General features: G+C 32.6%; 1 protein-coding gene across 1 annotated transcript; it reads right to left on the bottom strand.

Annotated features, from left to right (window-relative positions):
• Positions 1 to 6,021: 6,021 nt before the first annotated feature.
• Positions 6,022 to 15,235, bottom strand: LOC139520895 (uncharacterized). The gene is made up of 6 exons (XM_071313922.1): positions 14,866 to 15,235; positions 14,253 to 14,319; positions 12,316 to 12,865; positions 11,595 to 11,765; positions 10,177 to 10,261; positions 6,022 to 8,848 (listed from the first exon to the last, which is right to left on the bottom strand). Exons 1-6 carry the CDS (start codon positions 15,064 to 15,066, stop codon positions 8,174 to 8,176), a joined length of 1,749 nt encoding a protein of 582 aa, XP_071170023.1. The 5' UTR covers positions 15,067 to 15,235; the 3' UTR covers positions 6,022 to 8,173.
• Positions 15,236 to 23,990: the final 8,755 nt, after the last annotated feature.

Genomic DNA, 23,990 nt, shown 5'->3' with positions numbered 1-23,990 from the left:
GTAATGTACAAATGTCTTATCAATTTCGAGGTTGAGTAGTGTTACAATTAATTTGAGAAGGTAATGATAGTATTTCAGTTTAATATTGGAATTTATTTCTAAAGCTAGTGGCTGTGTATATGTTAAAAAATAATGCTTATAAAGCTTCGTTTGTTTCTTTATATCTATCGTCTGATTTGTCCATTGGCAAATTCGGATATAGATAAATGCAACAGTAGTGTACCGTTGTTCGAAACTCATGAATCGATAGAAAAAAACAAATCTGGGTTACAAACTAAAACTGAGGGAAACGCATTAACTATAAGAGGAGAACGACGATACAACAGAAACACAACATTAAAATGTAACACACAGAAACGAACTCAGGATTAGACAAAATCCGATGAGAATAACAAATATAACATCAAAACTAAATACAAGATTTGGGGATAGCTTTGAAAATCTGGTAAATCTGAAAATAAGACTCTCAGAGAGCGTTATCTTAGAAAGCGTCAGAGTATTAGTAATAAAGAGGCTATGATCATTATTTAAAAATCATAAAAGCCAATTATGGTCATTATTTGAACGAATACAAATAGAAACATATGGTGTAAGTTTTATGACAATTAGGTTCACGATATTGTATATCATCTAACACTTTTTAATTGGGTATATAACTAGGGTACGTTGTTTGCACTTGTTGTTGTCATCTTGACATAAGGATTTTTTGGCACTGAAAAACAAATATAGACTCAAAGCTTGTACGTATTTCTTATTTAGAGAACTTTACGCTGGCCCTACAAATTGAGATAAACAAATATTCAACTATGACCATAATACGTTCCTTTGTACAGCGAGTAGTCTGTTGTATAATTAAGACATCTGTTTAACTAAATATGTCGTAGAACTACAATTCATCTTGCTTACAGAAATATATAGCTGCTAATCTTGTCAATGATGAGAAATGATGTTACACGGGAGTTAACATGACGCATCAAATGCATGGTCACTGACAAATAAACTGCTTAGTCTGTAGTTTTCTATGTTGTGTCTTCTGTACTATTTTTTGTCTATTTGTCTTTTTATTTTTAACCATGGCGTTGTCAGTTTATTTTCTGCCATGGTTGTCAGTTTATTTTCTATCTATGAGTTTGACTGTCCCTTTGGTAGCTTTCGTTCCTCTTTGAATATTTTTCGCTCCCCGCTCATTTCTAAAACGTCTTTCAATTTTTATCAAAACGTCAAGTGTATCAGACTCATATTATTGTAATTTTTATAAAATACATCAAATAACATACTCACAAACCTAATCTTAAATTATATCAAATTTTTTGAAATTTACCTGTGACGTCACTTTTGTTGCGTTGATCCAGTCGTGTGACAGATAGTTCGTGGCTCTGTTGTGCTGTTTTTGTGTGCTGTCCACGGTGGGTTTGCGTGTTCGTTTTTATTCTGTGATTAGCATGTCGAAATGTACTATTGTAATGTTTATTTTTGTATTTCTCTGTCCCGAAGGTTCTTGCATTTATATGTACAGTATTCCTGTCATGAAATGTTGTCAATATAGTGTTACATTTAAAATTGACACGCTAGCCACAAAATCAGGTTCAACCCACCATATTTTCTTAAAATGTCCTGTACCAAGTCAGAAAAATGGCAGTTGTTATCTTATAGTTTGTTTCTGTGTGTGTTGTATTGTCGTTTGTTTTTGTTAAACTTGTGTGTATACAGTGTGTCTGTTGTTTCATTGGTTCCTCTTATAGTTGATGTGTTTCCCTCGGTTTTAGTTTGAAACCCGGATTTGATTTCTCTCAATTGATTTATGACTTTCGAACAGCGGTATACTACTGTTGTCTTTATTTATGTGTGTATTTTGAGGTTAACAAAGAACTAAATGTTTAAAAACATTGACTTGAAATGATTTTAACAAAGTTTTTGGTATTAATGCATAATCAAGAGATACGAGTGTCATTCAGCGCTAAGATCGCGGCATATGGAAGTTAAAGAGTAGACTGGTCGACTTGATGTCAGATTTATTTGTCGGAAAAGGTCATTTCTCCTGCGGACTGTGTACTAAAACACTAAAAATAAAAATCGACTCAACGCGTCGCTATAATACAAAGGAGAGTTGACATTCATTCCAAACTAACACATTCTTATCCTTATATGTATTTACCGCTGAATGTTAAGCACCATCATCATCACCACCTTATAATACTATGTTAAGACTAAAATCTAACAGTTTGTATTAACATTCCTTATTGAAACGTTTGAAGTTTGGTAAATGCGTTATACATACCAATCTTTCAACTATTCTTCAACAATGAGCACATCCGATACTGAAAAGTAATTATAATAATTTATTTAATGTCTGTATTATTTCGAATATGTAACACTTTATATTTGTAAGGTACAGTTCAAACCATAGCAATGCACTAAGCTATATCATCCCAAAAAAAGGCCCTCTTGCAATTGTTACAAATGTTCCTTACGTCGTAACTACAATCCCCTTCCCTTTCATGAATGTGACCTACCGAATTAGACTATTTACCGGATTTGTAATAACATGAGCAACACGACGGGTGCCACATGTGGAGCAGGATCTGCTTACCCTTCCGGAGCACCTGAGATCACTCCTAGTTTTTGGTGGGGTTCGTGTTGCTTATTCTTTAGTTTTCTATTTTGTGTCATATGTACTATAGTTTGTTTGTCTTTTTTCTTTTTTAGCCTGGCGTTGTCAGTTTATTTTCGATTTATGAGTTTATGAGCTCTGGTATCTTCCGTCCCTATTTTACAAAAGTGGAAGTTTTGTCTTAATATTAAATTTATATATTGTTGATGACTTACATGTAATACCATATCCTTTTTGTTCCAAATCCTTTCTATTTTAACTAGTTGCCCATTTCGTAATTAGAGGGGCTCTTCGTTTTTAATTTGTAGTTTTTGTTACCAACTTCGAAACATTAAGTGTTTTATCATTTACATTTACGAAAAGTTCAAACATGAGGATGTGGTATGACTACCATTGAGACAGCTATTACTCTAATACAAAGGACCATAATGTACACCATTGATGTTAACCGAGCGCTCTTCAACAATGAGCAAATCCCATACCATTTTGCAAACTAGGTAAGTCTTGTTTAACTTAATGTTAACTGGACACTTAAAAGAAGAAAACCTGCAACTTATAAATATACCATTTAAAAAAGAAGATGTGGTATGACTGCCAATGAGACAACTCTCAACTGGAGATCAAACTGACACAGATAAGCAGCTTTAGGTCACCGTACTGCATGTTCTCCGATATTTAAAAGTCATCCTAGTACATATTCAACGTACACTGTACTTAGTGCAAAGATGTCATAAGGATGACCTTTGTAATGTCAATTAAGGTAAGGTTTGCATGATATGTGGATTTTTTTCTTAGTGGTATTATACCAATATGATACATCATTTTGTTCAGGTAGGAGTACCGGATAATTTAATGAAAAAAAATCAAATATCGCCCGTCCCGTTTTTTTGTAAGAAAAGCTCAAAAGTTCGGTTTTTGGCGTTTTCAGGGGAACATTTATTTGCACTCTACTGATTCAATAATGTATGCAAGTGACGATAAGCAAATAAAACTGAATAAAACATGTTTAAACAATTGTTGTCCCTTTATTTATAACAAATTTCAAATCAAAAGTTCATAAAAAAGTACTAAAAATCAAAAACTTTTTTTTTGGTAAAATTTAAAAAGTTGCCATGGCAACAAAAAGCAGAAAAAAATCATATTTCCCGTTCCACCGTTTTTGAAAAAAATTGAGGAGGTAGAGATTTTAGTATTTTCAGTTTGATGATCTAATAAAATTGATATGTCACCGAACTCGTTTTCTCAGAAATGGGCGTTATATCTTCATCATGTCATCTCGGTAAAATGCAAAAGTAGCTTTTTTGTGGATCTTCAAAGAAGATTTCACTGTCAAAGACTTTAAGTCTTGTTAGATAGCTTTCGAAGAGGCGGATTAAGAGGGGCACCTAGCCCCTCTCCCCTTTCTCGGGGAAAAAAGGGTTTAAATGTATAGGGAATCAATAAAGCATGACCAGAGCGAGTTCCCTCTAAGGCAGTCAGTAGGCCCCAGCTTATGAAAATTTCTGGACGTGCCACTAAATTCTTTTAAGAATCATTCTGCCTTGTAACCAATGAGAGCAAACCGTGATTAACTTACCTTTTATGCTCACATCTATCTGCCAGTAGGGGAGTTATTTAACTTTGGTCAAACTTTGTTTTACATGTACAAGTATCTGATTTCGAAGGAAACAAAAACACTTTCCGTGCTTCTAATGTTATATTTTAATTCATAGAATAATATTATGATTGACATTGAGAGTAACAAGTACTTCTTTATTATCCAATGGGGGCCTCCAATGTTTGGTGAATTGTTTGTGTGCAGCAATTGGATTAAAAGACATAAGTTGTGAATATGAAAGTCATGTACAGCAGCAGTGTTTATTCCATTCATTTCAATCTAGACATAAACAAATATTATACAAATATTTATGAATAAGCAGAAAAAAGCCCTGCATGAAAAAAGATAGATTTCTGGTAAGATTTGTCCAATAGTTACACTTATAATGTTCAGATTTGGAGTCTTTTTTGTATGACAAATATGTACAGTACTGTAGTTGTCGTTTGTTTATGTAATTTATACATGTTTCTCGTTTTTTATATAGATTAGACCGTTGGTTTTTCCTGTTTGAATGGTTTCGTTTACACTAGTAATTTTTGGGCCCTTGATAACTTGTTGTTCGGTGTGAATAAAGGCTCCGTGTTGAAGGCCGTACATTGACCTATAATGGTTTATTTTTATAATTTGTTATTTGGATAGAGAGTTGTCCAGATCCAGACATCCTGGCATTTAAAATTTTCAGGGGGTGATGCCAACAGGAATCCTCTAGATTTTTCATCTATTTGAAGGTGATACTTGATTATTTATATTGCATGGCCAATTATTTTGTAACCAGAGGATAAAGTATGTTAAAAATAAAATTCTAATGCAACAACGTTTGTAACGTTCATTTTGATTGGATAACGTCACTTATTTACATGGCATCAATTGACAATTGATGCTATGGGACGTACGCGCAAGCGCAGACGGCAAATGGCAGATTTTAAATTCATGTTTTAACGTTGTTTTCTGTCAGTTTCATTAGAATGGAGATAACAATATTGTATTTTAAGCTCCGACGGCATCAATTGGGGATTTGATGGTCGCAAATTAAGTTTACTGGCGACGCGGAGCTTAAAATACAATACAGTTATCTCCTAAATGGAGATATTATATAGTCTTTAACAATTATATTTAAAGAGTAAAATTACTATATTAAACAGGTATCGATAGATATCAATTGTATTGATTTGCATTGAAGTCTGGAAAATCCAGAGGATTCTCATTGGCATCACCTCTCAACATTGCTAACGTAACACACATGTTAATCATTGATTGGTCAGTTACATGGTGTGATGTCACTGCAAATCTGAAAATTGGCACTCACGCCACATCTTTCTATATCTATATTCTTGTTTATATACATGAAAATAGACGAAACAGAAGATTGACAGACAACACAAAGCAGCTGTATATGTATTGTTCTTATATAAAATAACTAATGTGGTTATGTAGACCTGTAATATGAAAATCTTACTTTTAATTTAATAAATTAAAATTAGTTCAATAAAGACCACTTCTGGATATCTGTTTTGTATACCCCATTATGTGATTTGTGGTGTGTTTGTGTGATTGGCATGAACATTTTATATATATGTCTTTTTTCACATCTGCTCCCTGGTATAGTATGTTGGTTATTGTGTTGTTCAGTGATTACAGTATTTATGCAAGTTTAGATGAAATTTTATAAAGTGAAAAATTGTCCAACTTTCTGAAGTATAAAAGTGTTTTGGGGATCTTGTCACTTTTTTCAAACGTAGCACTATGACCTTCACCTTCAGTTGAGTGATCAATACAACACTTATATTCTCAAAGAAGAACAATGAAACTGAAGTATAATTATTTCTTTATCTTTTGAAAATAAATGTTCTTAACATGAACAATGTAAATTAAGAAAAATAACAATAGGATATATATATATATAAGCTGGTCCAAAACTACCAACATCTTCAATTACACCCAATCCATTACATAGCCAAAAATACAAATGGTCCTTTATCTGTCACCCTGTCATATCTGTTCTACTAAAGTACCTATAACTGTTCCAAACCCAAACTGACTATCACACCCTCAAAACATCATACTGAAGTTCCCATAACTGTCACACCCTCAAAACATCTTCCTGACGTTCGGATAACTGTCAGATCCTCAAAACATCATACTGAATTTCCAATACCTGTCAAACATTGGTAATACCATACCAAATTTCCTACGACTGTCACATCATCATGACATCATATACCCAGGTTTTTATAACTGCCACACCCTCATAAACATCATACCAATGTTCTGATAGCTGTCACAAATTGGTAACATCAAACCAAATTTCCTATGACTGTCACATCCTCATAAACATTAAACCCAGTTATGATTTTCACACCCTCAAAACATCACACCAAAGTTTCTATAACTGTCACACCCTGAAAGCATCATACTGAAAACCCAATAACTGTCGAACCCTCATAAACATCATACCCATGCTCTGATAGATGTCAAACATTGGTAACATCATACCAAAGTTTCTATAACTGTCACCCCCTCATAACATCACACCAAAATTTCTATAACTGTCACACCCTCATAACATCACACCAAATTTTCTATAACGGTACCACCCTCATAACATCACACCAAAATTTCTATAACTGTCACACCCTCATAACATCATATTCAAGTTTCTATAAATGTTACACCAACATAAACATTAAACCCAGTTTCTATAACTGTCACACCCTCATAAACATTAAACCAAGTTTATATGACTGTCACACCCTCACAACATCACACCAAAGTTTCTATAACCGTCACACCCTCATAATATCATACCCAAGTTTCTATAACTGTCACACCCTCATTATATCATTATACCCAAGTAGTGGAAGGGGCATTAAGATTTACCATTGTAGGTACACATAGGCTATTTGGAATTTATTGAATATTTAAAGAAAGTCCCTCAACCTGTACAGATGGACTGGACGTACATCCTATAATTGGTTTCCATTCTCTAACTTTAGTATGCTTTTATGAAACTTATACACAATGCTTATTACCAAAAAGCACAGATCAAGTTTGAATGGTGTAGCATCGCAGTTACCATACTAAAATTATGCCTTTTTACAAACAGAAAAATTACTGAATTTTCGTTTCCATTGTTTTCCTCAAATAAATGTTATGAAACTTATACACAGTGCTAATTACCACAAAAGCTAATCAAGTTGAAATTGGTGTAGTATCACTTCTACCATTTTTGAGTTATGCCCCTTTACAAATTGAAAAATTGCCTTAACCAAATATTTTGAAACTTATACACAATGCTTATTACCACAAAACAAAGATATAATATGATTTTTGGTGGCCTTACTTTTACTGTTCTTTAGAAACACCCCTTTTCAAATTGAAAAAAATGCTGATCTCTTTGTTTTTGTTTTCTTCCTTCAAGTTTGCCTCAAATAAATGCAATGAAACTGATATGCAATGATTATTAATACAAATAAAATTGAGAAAGGAAATGGGGAATATGGCACAATAGTTTCAGAGAAGAATTTTGTAAAAAATAGAGTGAAGACAATATTAAGACAACTACGGACGCCAAGTGATGCTAACAGTATGAAATTCACTCTTCTTTCTCCAGGAAACTAATCACAGATGTTAAGTTCTTGTTTGTTAATCTTATATGCAGATCAGTTAATAATAACTTTAAACCAGAGTTTCTGTTATGCGCTAATCTAAGATGAAGTGGAGAGACACCATTTCTGGCCAACTTGGTCACTGCTGCTAATGACATAAATTTCTGTTGTAAAATTTCATCATATCTTTTCTTCACATCATGAAAGGATATGTGGAAAAGGTCTTCATCAAGCACTTCCTTCTCTATTTTTTCTGTGAATAAAGTAGTCAATACTCTCACATCTTCTTTTGCATCATGTGCTTGATAAGTGCAGTTTGTAAGTTTACTGACGAGATTTTCCTGCTTGTAGTTGCCAACATCACTTTTGGAAGATTCTTTTTGAAATTTTCAGAGTGTCAACAAAACCAAAAACATGAGAAGAAAATTCTGAAAATAATTTAAATTCAGACATTCTATTACAAACAATAGGAATGTCAAAATTACAAGCATTGTGTCCAACAAGTATGGGTTGAGGAACTTTCTTTAGATATTCTATAAAATCCAAAAGAGCTTCCTGTATTGGTTTTGATAAGACTGGAATACCTCTATGGAACATAGTATTTGTTCCCCTATCGTATCTTAGCATATTCACAGCAGATGCCTGTTCAGAAATTTCACAACGTGGCTGAGCATACACATTAAAATCATCACCAGCTGCTATTTGCAAAATGTCACTATTTCTCCCTCTGCCAGTTGTTTCTGTATCAAATACAACATATGTAAAGGCATTTTCAGGTAGTGTTAATCTATTGGGAATTTCTGTTGTTTGGGTTAGTTCTTCATCTTGATGTAATTCAGCAGCTTGGTAGTAGGTAACACCTTCATGAATTTCCTTAGTTGCTTCTTTCCGACTTTTCAATATTTTTTTCAACAGACGTTTCCTCTTTGCTTGTAAACTAATCTGCTTCGCTTTTTGAAGCTTTCTCTTAGCAGCAATTTTTAAGGCCATTCTGAAGGTAAATTCTCCCGGTGATAATCCTACAGCCTTGTTAACCTATAAAAAAGAGACAAAACTTTATATTGCCACTAGCTTTATAAATCAAATATAAAAATATAGATTGTAGAACATTTGATGAAAAAGTGACTAAAGTCAATTCTTTTCCCTTATGGTCATTAAGGTAAATAAAAGGTCAAATTTCCTCAGATAGATCTTTTTTATACTTTGCCAAAATAAATTTTTGTCTATGCTTTTTAACGAAAAACTAATAAAAAGTCAGGGCTATTTATCAAGATACAGGTCAGACAAATTGTTCAAATGTGCCCAGATTGTTCATGAAAAAAACACATTTTTTGGCATTATTAAAGAAATCTATGAGAATTTTGAGATAAAATAGAAGAAGATAACTTTTTTATATGCTTAAAGAAAGTTGAAAGAAAAAATGTTGTCACCAAACTTGTTGTATTGCTACAAGTAAGATACTAAATTACTCTTCCAGTCCAGTATAAAAAAAATAGTAAAAGATTTATCTCCCCTTAAATGGCCAAGCTGAAAAAAATAATCTAAAAACACAAATATTTTGTATTTATTTGAACATTTTGAATAATGCAATATATATCCCCAGGTTTTCTTTCTATAAATCAACAGTCTAACATATAAATTCCCAATCTGTCTCCAAATTAGCATATTTATACCATGAATCTACATAAAAAATTTCAATTAAGGGGAGGTAAAAGATCTGCAAAACCTATAATACATCCATATCCAGGACAGTATGATGATAGTGGACTTATGATGAAAATATTCATGATGTAAGTGTCATACTAACATATAAAGTACACAAGAAGACAGACTACTCAGGCGGATTAACAGCAAATACAAGTTTTAAAGCCTTTTGTTAGACTCAGCCAGGAATCTAATCCCAAACCTTCATTATGGGCAAGGCATTGACTTAGACAAGATTTCTACTTGATGTTGTTGAAAAGTAACAGTTTGTATCAAGTTTATTAAATAATGTACACAAATGTAGCTCAACAATGTGAACCAAGTTTTGTGTGAAATTTTAATATCCATATATCTTTGTCTCTGTGTCATTAACTACATGACTTGGCATATTGTTTCCTTTATTTTTCTTAGGTCAGGTGAAGCCTGCAAGACTGTATAGAGTATAATAATTCTATACTCAAAATGTAGTTGAATTAATGCTTTTAACATGTGAAATACAGACCAAATTACAAAAACTTAACAATAACCAAAGAATCATGAAAATGAAACCATGGTCAGATGAAACAAAGCCAGACAGACATGTAAACCTTACAATCATTCCACATACCAGGTTTAATCTGCCTGCCTGTCTATCACTTATAGTTCTATCTAACACAAACCTTTTCTAAATACTTGTGACCCTCGTTCTTCTGCAGAACAGATGCTGAAATTCTCCCTGTCAGAGATTTGCTTGATCCAAATGACCTGTAAATATTAAGGTTGAAGGTCCCATTTATAATGCAGTTGAAATAGTATTTTTTGTATGAAAAATTAAATGCAAAACAACATGTTTACAATGAACAATGAGGCAAGTGTTGACAGAATAAACAAGTGAAACTGCGAGCTACTGCTCACTGATGATACCCCCGCCTCAAGTGGATAATATTAATAGTGTAAAAATATGCAAGTGTTTGGTAAACAGGAAATTGTCGAGTGATAAATCTGAAAACCCATCACACGGTATAGCTGACTTATATAAATCCTGAAACCAAATTTCAGAAATCCTTGTATTGTAGTTTCCTTAGAAAAATGTGACGAAAATTTTCAACTTGGCTGTCATGTGTAAAATCATACAAGTGTTCGGTAAACAGGAAGTTGTCAAGTGACCAATCTGAAAACGCATCACACGGTATAGCTGACTTATATAAATCCTGAAACCAAATTTCAGAAATCCTTGTATTAGTTCCTGAGAAAAATGTGACGAAAAATATTCATTGGACGGACGGACGGACTGATGGACTGACGGAAGGTCAGACAGTGGTAAAACAGTATACCCCCCTTTTTTTAAAGCGGGGGTATAATGATTGGTTTGATGTATAAATTATTAAGTGGCTAATTAAATGCATATTAAAGGATAAAAATATTCCAAAAATTTGGTTGCTTATATAGGGAATCAATGAAGCGTGACTGGAGCAGGCCCCTTTAAGGCAGCCTTTGGCAGTGATATTGTTGGCTTTTTTCAAAACTACATCTACCCTTTTTATAAGGAAAATATGCGTCATTTTCATGGAATTGGGAAATCTGAAATAAACCATAAATTTGACTGAAACTCCAATTCACAGACCCATTTTCAAGAGTCAAACCCTGCTTTAAAATAAGACCCCATTTTGTCAGTAAATTAATGATACATAAATATACCCTCAAATGTGCACATAATCCTAATACTGAAATTTTAGGCAAGAAAATTGATCAAATGATTGTTTTTCAGTTTGTATTTATGCACAATTTCTACTGAGACTGCACTGTTTGGGGAAAAGGTTGTCTTTTTGGGAAAAATTTAAAGTCATTTTTTTTTCAAATTTGGATTATTCTCCAGGGGGAAAAGCCTTTATATAATTATTCTCCACTTATTTAAGGCAAACAAATATCACTGATTGGGCCCCCACTTATAAAAATTTCTTGATCCGCCAGTGATAGTTGTTGATTTGTGTGTTATTTTGATCTCGTGTGGAGAGTTGTTTTATTGGCAATCATACCCCATCTTCTTTTTTATATCATTTAAATTCTTATTCATTATGATTATGAACAGATATCTTACTTGCTTTTTGGAGCTTTTGTTGAAACTATGAAATTAAAATTCTCATTTGCTTGGGTTGATCCTAAGTTGGTCAAGCAGGCAGCTCTATCTTTTTGGCTGTTTACAATGGCTTTAAGATCTGTCTGAAGACTTGGACATGTGAGAGGCTTACCCTGCGGTAGACTGCGGTACCTATAAAATTGATTGTTTAAATGTTAAGGATAAAAATCACAACCCAAAACAACTTTTTAGACACAAAAAAAAAATCAAATAATCAGTTGTACAATACATGTCAGTAAATCTGACTTCTGTGTTTATTGGCTAAGAATCTCAACATATATTTTTTTATTCTTGTTTTATATTTACCTATATATATACATTATATATTAACATAGTGGTATCAACTAATAACTTTTTTTCCTTGAATATTTTGCACAATTGGACACCTTATTGTTATTGAACTTGTTATATGTAATCTGTATAAGAAAATAACAGACTTTAAACAGATTTTTTAAAAGAACTTTATCCAGGCATCTCATCTAATTTCCCCCTGTTCTTTGGGGGGTTAACGCTGCAAAGACTTTACAAGGCATCATTGTTAAGAAGTTAAAGCTGCAAACCAATTTTAAAGATATCCAGTTCAGAAGTAGATTAAATGCTAAATATTTACAATAGTATTAGTAGCATTAAACTAATTGAAATAAATATTTTTTTCTTTTTCTTAAAGTACTTTGTACTATACCTGAATTGAGAAGGATTCTTCTGATAATTGCACCAGGTAGCATCTTCACTGGCACAAAGAGAGTGGTCACCATATAAATGTGGAACTATAATATCCAGTGATTTTCTAAGACTCTCTGGCTCTTTTGTCTGGCATTCTTTTATGGCGTACATGAAGCATCTCCCAATGTAAGATATTACATTTGGTTGTTTTAGAACTTTATATTTGTGGCTAAGCTTATATAGTTTTGATGTGATGCCTTTTTTAGTGTGGTTACTGTCATCTTTCTTTTCAATGGAAGGGAAAACAGCTTTCAGTCGAGAAGTTGTGGTCGAGTCATTATCACCATGGATGACATCTATTGCACATCCAGTTTCCTCTAACTCTCTGGCCATTGATATTGCCATGTCAGGCTCCATTGCCTTACTAGAACCATCCCAGTTTTTTGAACATTCATGTACAGGTATAGTGTGGTTTTTGCTCTGATGTAGGGCACATATCTGGCAAGATTTACTTCTAAGAGAGAACTGCAGTACCTTTCCTGTTTCTTTCCCAATTAATGATGCATGGCCTGAAATTATGGACGTTGTTTTTACATAAAATGATTCCAAACAGGTAAATTACCGTGAAGGCAGATGTAAAAGTTATGTCTCTTGTAAATATTAATTATATATATACAAATATATCATGCTTACAAGGGGTATTTTTGGCAAAGTAACCCCTTGAAAGCATGATATAATTGTTTAATTCCACCGAATGTTCCACCTCAGAAAGTTTATTATTATTAGGTATCATATGAAATTTCGACTTGAATGTAAAAATTTTGTATACACTGCAGCTGTGCTATTTGCGCAGTCAAATTGCATTGAATGTATAGTTCATTTTTTTATGTACAGTCACTGACTGTATATATATCTCCCTTTATATAATAAGCTGGTTCATCAGTTTCAGTGAAGGGTAATACAAGTGGATTCCAGTTTTATGTGACCGGTTGACAATTCGTTTCTGTTGATTTTTATTTATGACGTCATTCCCAAGATTTTTACGTCATTCGGTCCAAATTCAATAATGATGCTTTTTATCCTAAATATTTCATCTGTAACCATATACATGATATATAAAGAATGGCCATGAATTTGTCATATTAGAATAGAAATAATTCATTGAGCTATTTTTAGACATGGTATTCCCCATCTGCCATGGTATTTGCTATGGTATTTCCCATCTGTCATGGTATTTGCTAGCAAATACCCCAGCACATGGAATTCCCTAATGGCAAATACCCCGGCAGAGAAAAGAAAATCTCAATATATAGAAATTGGTGAAAAATACCATGGTTTTCATCCAATCAAAATACAGCATTATTACATAAGGTGGAATTACATGTAAAATTACATGTGTACAAGTTTTACCAGATTTTTATGACATTTATATCATTTGTTTTTTTATCAGCAATGTTTAGGACAAATTAGAAAATCAGTGTAGATCAATTATTTTTAAAAGAGTTATGTCCCTTGAAAATATCAATTATATTGAAAAATGTATTGTAAGCATTCAAAATGATTCCAAATGCTTACATTTCTATAAGATAATAATACATGCAATATGAAAAGTTTAAAATAACTAAAAATTTAATTTATTTTTTTATTATTGATCTTGGAGTAACTTTAAGTTGGACAGATAAAAAATGTGCAACATAATGAACACTGACATTGGTTATGTAATTAAATCCTGGTCATTAGTTTTCTCGTTTAAATTGTTTGCCATTTGTCATTTCACTGCCCTTTAGAGCTAGCTTTGCAATATTGGTTTTGCTCATTGTTCAAGACCACATGGTGGGACATATAGTTGTTAATATCTAAATGTTTTGGTTTATAGGGAATAAATGTCTAAATTTAGCAATCATACCACATCTTTCTTATTTTCATACAAGTAAAAATAAACAGAAAAATTCTCACCTGTATTACTATTATAATTCCATCCTGTACCCCTTTTCTGCCACCCACCGTCAAAGCTTACTTCCATCTTTAAAAAAAATAGATACATACATCTTAAATACATGTACTGAAGAATTCATATTAGGCAAGAAATAAAATTTGAACTGTTTGATGTTGCCTTAACCAACCATCTATAAAGCAGTCTACCTGTATTCTAAAAAGCTGTTTTTACAGAAGCAGATTTTGGCAACAGATTATAAAATATTTTCTCTTTCAATGATGAAAATGATGAAATACATAGTTACTTTCCAAAATATTGTTCCTGATCAATATCATGCCAGTCCTGAATCAGCCCCTTATTTAGAAATTTTTAGTGTTTATATATGCAATTGTAGTGAGTTTAAGTGTGCACTTTTCCAATAATCCCTATTTTCAAGTAAGTAACCGGTCCATGAGTTTTATTTGCTACAAAACAGGAGAAAAGCTCAGGAATTAGCCTTCCTTTTCGTCTGACATGTTTTTAAAGCTCATAAAAAATAATTTTTGTATTTTCCAACAATGTACATATATATTGTATATATTTATCCATGATAATTAATATAAAAATAATCATTTGGAATTTTAAGTTTATTACCTTTCCATTTCCCTTTTCAATTTCTTCCTTTTGGGCCTCAAGACAAGATTTTTTGGCTACAGTCTCCAGAGTTGTATCGATCTTTTGTTCCCTTCTCTTAAGAGTGGACGGCACAACTGGTGGTAAATTTAAAGCTGCAAGCAAGTTGTTAATCTGTACTGGGCCCATTCCTGTGTGTACCATGGCTACAATATTTTGCATACATATTAGTTTTAAAGAACAATTGCTTCCAAGAAAAGTCGCATTTTTATCAGATTAAATGCACCAACACTGAACAGAAATATCAATTCATTATTAAATCATGATTGTCAAATTGACATATTTATTCCGTATTAATTTTTCATGCAAGCTGATCATGAAGGAAAAGTTGAAAATGTATACATAGTATTGGATGAACGAAATTTTAGTCATTGAGCTTTATAATAAGTCACTTAAACTTTAATCCCTTTTTTTTATTACATAAGGAAGAAATCAAATTAGGGACTGCCTGATCCAACACCACTTTTTTTCCAATAATGATAAATCTCATCTTAGGGCGAAATTTGATGGGCATAAAATTTACATCAGTCATCATGGTAATATACTTTTCTTTTGCCTAATATAAATCATTATAATGTAGACAGGAAATGAGAAAATAATAAATTATAAAGCAGCAAAATTTAATCTTTAACCTAAGTATAGTATTGGATTCAAACTTTAACTGGTCATGATAAATCTATACCAAATATTAAATATCAAATTAATATCTATGTAGATTTTCCCACTGCATCAGCTTGTCTTGCAAAACATGCATTGGACTTAGACAATCGTTGAAATGCAGTTGTAAGGGGAAAAGAGGGGGGTGGGATTATTCTTTTAAATGGTTTAAAAATAACAAAACAGTGTAAGATAATTGATTTCTTCCTATTGAAATCAAAGTGATTTTAATACCCCCACCCAGGGTTTGAAATTAGCAGGAGCCCACACGCCAATAGCCCCTAAAATTTGATGTGGACTATTTAAATTTCAGTTTTCTTGGGTATTGGGTCCGTTCGCCCTAATAACATGTTCTCCCTGGGATTATTCTTCCATAGCGTCCATTGCCCTACTAAAATAAATATAATATTCAGGGCATTGAAGTTAAATAAACTTATTCAGCAGTGGCGGATCCAGGGGGGGGGGGGGGGGGGGTTCCGGGGGTGCGCACCCCCCCCTTTATTTTTGCCGATCAATGCATTTGTATCGGGACATATGTTTTGCACCCCCCCTTTGCCCTGGGTTCCCTGGGTTAGCACCCCCCTTTCGAAAATTCCTGCATCCGCCCCTGTTCAGACAGATTCAGTCTATTGCTTGTTTAGGATCAGAAAATAATAAGACAGGGCGAATGTATCCTGAGCATGCTGAGCAAACAGGTATCAGGGCGAACAGGTACTAGGGCGAACGTAAATCAGTGAGAATGGACCCAGATTCCTTTTCTTATATAGGAATATATATTTGGCATACACAATTTAAGCTGTGGGCTACAGCTGCCAGTCTTCAGTTCAATCCCTGCCCACCCCATCCGTTACAATTGTAGATTACATAGTTGTTCCCTTTCATTTTTTTTTTCTATAATATTTAAATGTATGTACACAAAACATTGTAATTACCTAGTACTAATTTTGAATTGATGTCAAATGTTCCGTTGTTTCTCTTTCCCGTTTTAACGTCGTTTAATGAACTACACACACTGTTCTGACACCGTATAAAAAGTATGCTGCCTAAACCATATCGTCTCTCGCTCTCGATGTCGGCCAGGTGTAGTCGAGCATCACACGAGGTGCAAAACATCTGTTGGGCTAAGGCTTGAAGCTCGACTATCCGTCTACCTGTTTTCCAGTCATTATTAAGAGATGGGTCAATGGTACAGCTTGCACCAAGTTCAATATCTGAGTCTGAGAAAACTGGATAGGTGTTGGCATGCACGTAGTTGTGATCTTCTGTAATGGGCTCATCAACAGGATGACTTACTAATATATTTCTTCTGGATTCTTGAGCTTTGAATTGCTTCACAAATGACTTTTTCGATTGAAATTTTCCTGTTTTACTTCGCAACATTTTGCAGACGATAAGTAGAATGTTTGCAAATTAAGTTTGCATTGACAAGGTAAATTTCGCTGATTTCAAACGCTCGAGTGAATCAGCGTTATTCCACGATTTGAATACGAGTTGTCTCCCTGTGAACGCAAACCTTACCTTAAATTAGTCATTTTTAATTGCCTATACAGGATTTTTTTTAAAGATAAATACTCAATAGAGTTATTTATAATTTTAACAAAACCAAGGACTACATGGTATTTGCGTGAATTCTGACAATATTTCATAACTTAAAATTCAGAATTAATTACAATTATGAGGAGTATATGTGAGCCAAAATTTGTTCCTGTGAAAAAAGTTCCAGTGGAACTAATTTCACAGGAAATATGTTCTGGGAGAACTTTTTTCACAGACAATTTCTATATAATTTGTTCCATCTCTATGAAATAAGTTCCACACTTTACTTGGTGAAATAAGTTCTGGGTTTGTGAAATTTGTTCCTTACCTAGTGAAATAAGTTCCATGTTTGTGAGATTTGTTCCTTACCTGGTGGAATAAGTTCTGGATTTGTGAAATTTGTTCCTCACCTGGTGAAATAAGTTCCTTGTCTGTGAAATATGTTCCACTGGTTAAACAAGTTTTCTTATATACTGAGCACTTGTCATCAGTGAGTTTAAAGTGATTATAAAAAACATGTATTATATTGCATAATGTAATAAATAAAAAGGGTAAACATCCAATTGGATCATGTGGAGTAAAGAAAAAGTTTAATAACATGCTCAAGTAATAATACTAAAAATGGCACTTATGAGCCAGGAAAGAGTAGAATAAGAAATAATAATAAAAGTCATTCCGAAAAAAAGTATTATAGTTGAAGATGAATATTTGTACTTTTTTGAAAAGGACAAAGTGGCTGATCAATTATATTAAAAGACATAAATAAACAAAATACACGCTCTTTAAAAACTGTGCCATGACCATAGCTAAGTACATGTATGATTAGAACACCAATGACAGATCATCAGGAAACAAGGAGGTTGAATACCACATAAACGATCAAACATAGATACATTATCATCGCTTTTATTTCTTATCTTCATCCTAAAGTCATTCCTTCAATTGCAAATGTACCCCATGCAAGCACAGAACTTATTTTCTGTGAAATAGGTTCGAGCAGAACATTTTCATTAATTTCTATAAAATAGATTCGTTTAAAACTAATATCACAAGAACTTATTTCACTTTTTTTTTAAATTTTAATATTGGAACAAAATTCATGGTGCTGTGATTTTTGTTCCGGAACTTATTTCACACTTGGTTAAAAAATTTGTTCCAGAACAAATTTTATAGTGCTGGAACATATTTTCTGTGACATAAGTTCTGGTGGAACATATTTCCTATGAAATTTGTTCCGGTGGAACAAATGTCACGCCGGAACAAATTTGTTGTTACATATACAGATTAAAGGTAACTTTTAAATAATAACAAAAGTATATATAATTTCTATACGGAAATATGAATATCTTTGAAATGATTAAGAATAACAAATTTACTGTGCAGTCCGGTGTATCCGCGCATCTAAGACATATGACTTCACTTCATTCGACTGATAAAACCAACAATTGGATAATATTGTGAGAAGGCATTATTACATACTTTTATTTCGATAAATCTTCTGTTTGCTTGGTTTTACCCTCAAGATTTTATGTAATGTGTGTCCAAAATTAGGGAAACCCCATGTTTTGAGAGTTCCTCTAATGTCCGGTGATTTCGCGCATGCCTTCCAAAAAAGCTTATTTTAAATACAGGAAAGATTTTATACTACGAAACATAGTTGAGTTTGAACCAAACAAACTGTCAAGGATGCAGAGCAAAATTTATTTCAATCTGATATGAATTTTACTAAAACAAAATAAATTTTATCTGATGATGTAATTTTTTCAATCGAAATTGACAAAATATGGTAAATCACGGGATTGCAGTTATAAATTTACTCTTGAACTTATCAATTCTATTCCTTTCTATCCCTTCTGAAGGCTAATTAAAATCAAAAAAATACCGAACTCCGAGGAGAACCTAAAACGGCAAGTCCCTAATCAAATGGTAAAATCAAATGATAAAACACATCAATCGAATGGACAACAACTATCATATTCCTGACTTGGTACAGGCATTTTCAAATGTAGAAAATCGTGAATTGAACCTGGTTTTATAGCGCTAAATCTCACTTGTATGACAGTCGCATCACTTTCCTTATATTTACAACGATGCGTGAACAAAACAGACATAGTAGAAGATAAAATAGTCAAAATATGGGTACAGCAGTCATCACTGTGTCACAATCTCAAAACAAACAAATATTTAACAGTAATTGCATGAATGAGTTTTTAAGTGTTATTAGACGGATATGACGGAATCAGCTTATGCGCGATATCATCGGCCACTCGGACACAGGGCACTCCACTGGAATACATGCATTTTGTTTGTGTTACAAATGATTTAAAAATGTCAAGACCCAAATCTCAGGTTTCCATCTATTAATATCTGTCTACCATGTTCAAAGGAAAAAGATATTATAAAACTAGTATTCCAAAAAGACTATGGTTTCGGCTTCCTCCACCTCATTTTTAGACGTATACCTCGAATTTGACATACACAGTCATCTTAGTACATTCTATGACAAACAAGACGATTTTAATATTGAAATTAACAATTTCCCCAACCTTAGTAGCAATATACCAACTTCACCTGTATATGGGATATTATATATACATTTTCCAACTTATGCGGTATTCAAGAGCTTGTTGACTTTATAAAACGTCACCAGTGTCTGAGCAGAAAGTTGATGAACCAGGGGTATGTCAAAAAACGTCTCGTTCTTTTTCTTAAGAAGTTCCTCGGAAGGTACCAAGACCTTGTTGATAATTATTCCGTATCAACTTCACAAATAATACACGCTGGTCTTGGAGTGTAGATACTGCATACTGAAGTTGGTTATAATCTTAAAAACGTGATATAGTATTGTTTTATTTAAAATGAAATTGAGAATGGAAATGGGGAATGTGTCAAAGAGACAATAACCCGACCATAGAACAGACAACAACAGAAGGTCATCAACAGGTCTTCAATGCAGCGAGAAATTCCGGCACCCGGAGGCGCCCTTTTATTTGTCTTTATTAATATTACTTTTATTGTTTAGTCTTTTTTTGTGATATTCTGTACTTATGCATCGCGTCTTTGTGCTATTGGTCTATAATTTTTGTATTCTTATCTTTCATTTTAGCTAATGTGCTTTGTCTACATGACTTTTTGTTTTTTCTTGATACATACGACGTGGCTCTGTACTTAGAAATCCCGCCATTGTGTTATTGTTCTATGATAATTTTTGTATTCTTGTCTTTCGTTTTTGCTAATGTGTTTTGTCTATATACCCCGTTGGTGTTTCTTGCTCTTTTTAATAAGAAATTTGCAATAAGCATTTAGAAATGCGACAAGAAGGACAAGGGAAACTTTCAATTTAGATTTCTGCCTAAAAGAACTATAGACTACATAATGTTCATACTTTGAAAGACAAAATTATTTTATATCTACCTGTGTAACGTTTATCTGCTGGTCAACTGATGTACGTCAAACACGCGATTCTACGTCACAGTTTATGTTAACCTAACTAAGTGCCTGTCAGGGTAATTGAAAACCATCTCTAATTAAAGAAAATCAAAATGGTTTCCGAGAAAAATGCTTGAAAATTCATTGCGCGTTTCTGCTGAACCCGCTAATTGAAATTCCACAACACTAAAAAAAATGAACTGTCATGCGCATTTATGGACTTTGAAAAGGCCTTCGATACTGTGAATCTTAATTTCTTGTGGTTGTAATGCTGAACAACATTATAAAGGGGAAAATGTTTCATACTATTTTAGCGTTGCCATAGTATCAAATCAAGTCTGAGCTATAATGGACAAATATGTGACCTAAACTTAATTACTTAGAGGACTATCTCATCTCGAAAGATGAAATAGGTTTGAGCACGATAAGTAAAGATATAGAAATTGCTCATTGTTCTCTACGCAGATGACACTGTAATCCTGCAATCACCTGACCAACTATTGCATGCACTTTACAAATTTAAAAAGTATTGTAAACCTGGAAAATGAGAGTAATTGTTGCTAAAACTAAGATCTTAATTTTGTCAAAAGGAAGACCGCAAACCTTTTAATTTTTCGATACAACAATCAACCTATTGAAACCGTAAGTAACTTTAACTACTTAGGACTTTTTAAACATGCAGCTATAAACAGTGCAAACAACATCTAACGGACAAATCAAAATAAGATAAAAAAAAAAAAAAAAAAAAAACAGAAACAAAAAAACAAAAACAAAAAAAACCCATCTAACTATGATATATATGACGCTTTTAAATTACTTAAAAAAACGTTTTATATTTTACAAAAGCTGCAAATATAAACAAAGGAAGATGTGGCATGATTGACAATGAGAAAAACTTTTCACAAGACACCAATGTTTATCGTACGGCATTCAAGAATGAGCACAAAACATACCACATTGCAAGCTTTTATAGGATCGACATGACAAATATTAAAAATTTATAACAGTTTAAACGAGAAAACAAAACTACAAGAAAGAAGATAAACAGCAAAAAGCTACAACCACTGAATTACAGGCCCTTGACTTGGGACATCAACATACCTTATTTGGTTGTATTCAAAATAACAACTGACACCTAACCTTCATCTATCATGGAATGTTTCGTAACAGCACAAAGAATAATAAAATCATTTTAAAAGGGCTTTACTTATCAGATCGACACAAAGCACGCTAAGAAAACAACAACTAACAAAGAGACTGAAGATACAAATAGCCGGTCTTAGAGTACTCAATTACTGCAAGCTAATTCAAAGCCAATACCAAAATTATAAATAAATCGTGTTTCCAAGACTAAAATGTCTATCAGTTTAAATCCAATAGATTTAGTGTAAAGACGTCATATTCTCCTAGAATTTCAATGGTATGCTATAAACCAAATGGTATCCTTTTACATGAGGCTTTGCATTTGAATACGATACTACATGCAATAAGTGTATAAAAGAAAATAGCAAAATCATACATGTATGTAAAGATAATCTTTATCAAACGACTAATTTTGATGGATAACCAGAATTATTTAAGGATTGAAATGATAAAAGATTTGTTTATATTTCATTTTCTATATAAAGTACAGTGCTACTACAATCCTTCCATCAAATTCATATTATGAATGAAATAAGTTCAACAGCATCTTTTCGAAGATAAAACTGTAAATGTCGAAAACAATAGATATGACCTTTAGCTACAACATTTACCAAGACAGACTGATGTAAAATCTATATTCCACTTCCGTTGTTTTATCTGGCGCATTGTAATAAAAGGCATGTTTTGCTGAGACAAGTGTCAGTAGAAAGAACATATATGTCTCGTTAAGACCGGTCAGAAACCACGTCTAAACAATCTTTATTGGACGAAATTTAATTATGTCACATGTGAACAACACAGCTAGATTGACTGCGATGAAAATGATAAAGGTTAACATTTAATGACATTTTTGTTTTTCTACTCATTTGATTCAACAATTTATTGTTTTTCTACTGATTTGTTTGTAGACATTTGATTCAACAATTCATTGAAGATATTAAAGTGAGGACCATCTATGATAATTGTTTGGCTTTGTTGAAATCAGTTAACTGTTAAAATGTCGATTTCGAATAAATCCTATTCTTGAGCATGTATGCCTTTACATTTGAGGTATATATACTCTTATACTAAATAAACTCATCATAGATGCCAAAATTAAATCACTATTTTTAATTTCAAAGTGATTTTGCAGCATTTATATAAATATTATTCTGAAAAGAAAATAATGTTTTATAGTTCGAAGGCTAACTTTTTTATCAGAATTAATTCTTTTTTTCTTTTTTTTTTTTGCAATTTATAATCTGATGAACTTGCAATTTTTTTAATTGTTCAGATTATTTTAACAAAGTCATTACTGCTCTGATTTGGCAGATTTTAACAAAGTCATTACTGATGAGTTTGATCATAAATATAAATCGTCGAAATCGTCAAAGTCGAAGAAGAAGAATTAGCATTACAACTTATTTAATTATAGTTATGAACAAAAACTTAGAATGATATATTAATCAATGAAGATGAACAAAATTATTGCAAACGTCTTTTTTTCTCGAACTTAAAAATATTTTTAAATAAAAGGAACGAGATCGATCATCCTTGACACAACATCAATACATCCACAGCTTAAAACACAATAAGCAAAAGAACAGCGATTTTATTGCTGTTCCTTCATCTCAACGTCACAGTGATGCCTACAACTCGGATCACAACTCTCACCTCACTAAGTTTAAAACAAAACAGAAATTATATAAGTCTAATTGTTAAAATAAAAGCCGAACTCGCAGGCAGCCAACTGCTCGATTCTATCGCACATACAACATTATAATTCCATTAGAATTATTATACTCCGAGGCAAAATAAATCCAAGACGACAAATAAGTGTTCATAAAAAGATTGTGATATTTTATATATATCTTGATTTAATGTTTATATTACTTTCAGACCTTATAATTCCCTGTTAAAAACTAAATTTAAAAACATTTATTGTTGAATACAAAACGCAAATTCCTATGTTGGAAAGGAATCAAATTTCACACATAAAAATGTCTGTAAATACTAATGGAATAGAAAGCAATTGATGATCTCATGATCATAATTAATATGATCATAACATTTGCGCGCATTTGGAGATTAAAACTCTTTACTTTTGCGGGCAGCTTTTGGTTACATTAGCGCGCATTTATTTTACATGTAAAACAGGTAAAAATAAAGGTAATCAATATGAACATAATAATAATTTATTAATTTTCAAATACTTAAAACGGGAAGATCAGCCTTATAAAACGGTGTCAAATACTTAAAACGAATGTAAAATTCTTACTCTTCCTCCTTCTCACATGTAACAGACACGTATACAAAAAAGCAAGAAAACTGCGCATGACAAT

The sequence above is a fragment of the Mytilus edulis genome, chromosome 4 (genome assembly GCF_963676685.1).
Source record: "Mytilus edulis chromosome 4, xbMytEdul2.2, whole genome shotgun sequence".
Lineage (NCBI taxonomy): Eukaryota > Metazoa > Mollusca > Bivalvia > Mytilida > Mytilidae > Mytilus > Mytilus edulis.
Note: the sequence above shows the minus strand (reverse complement) of the source record. Positions and strands in the feature narration are given on the sequence as shown.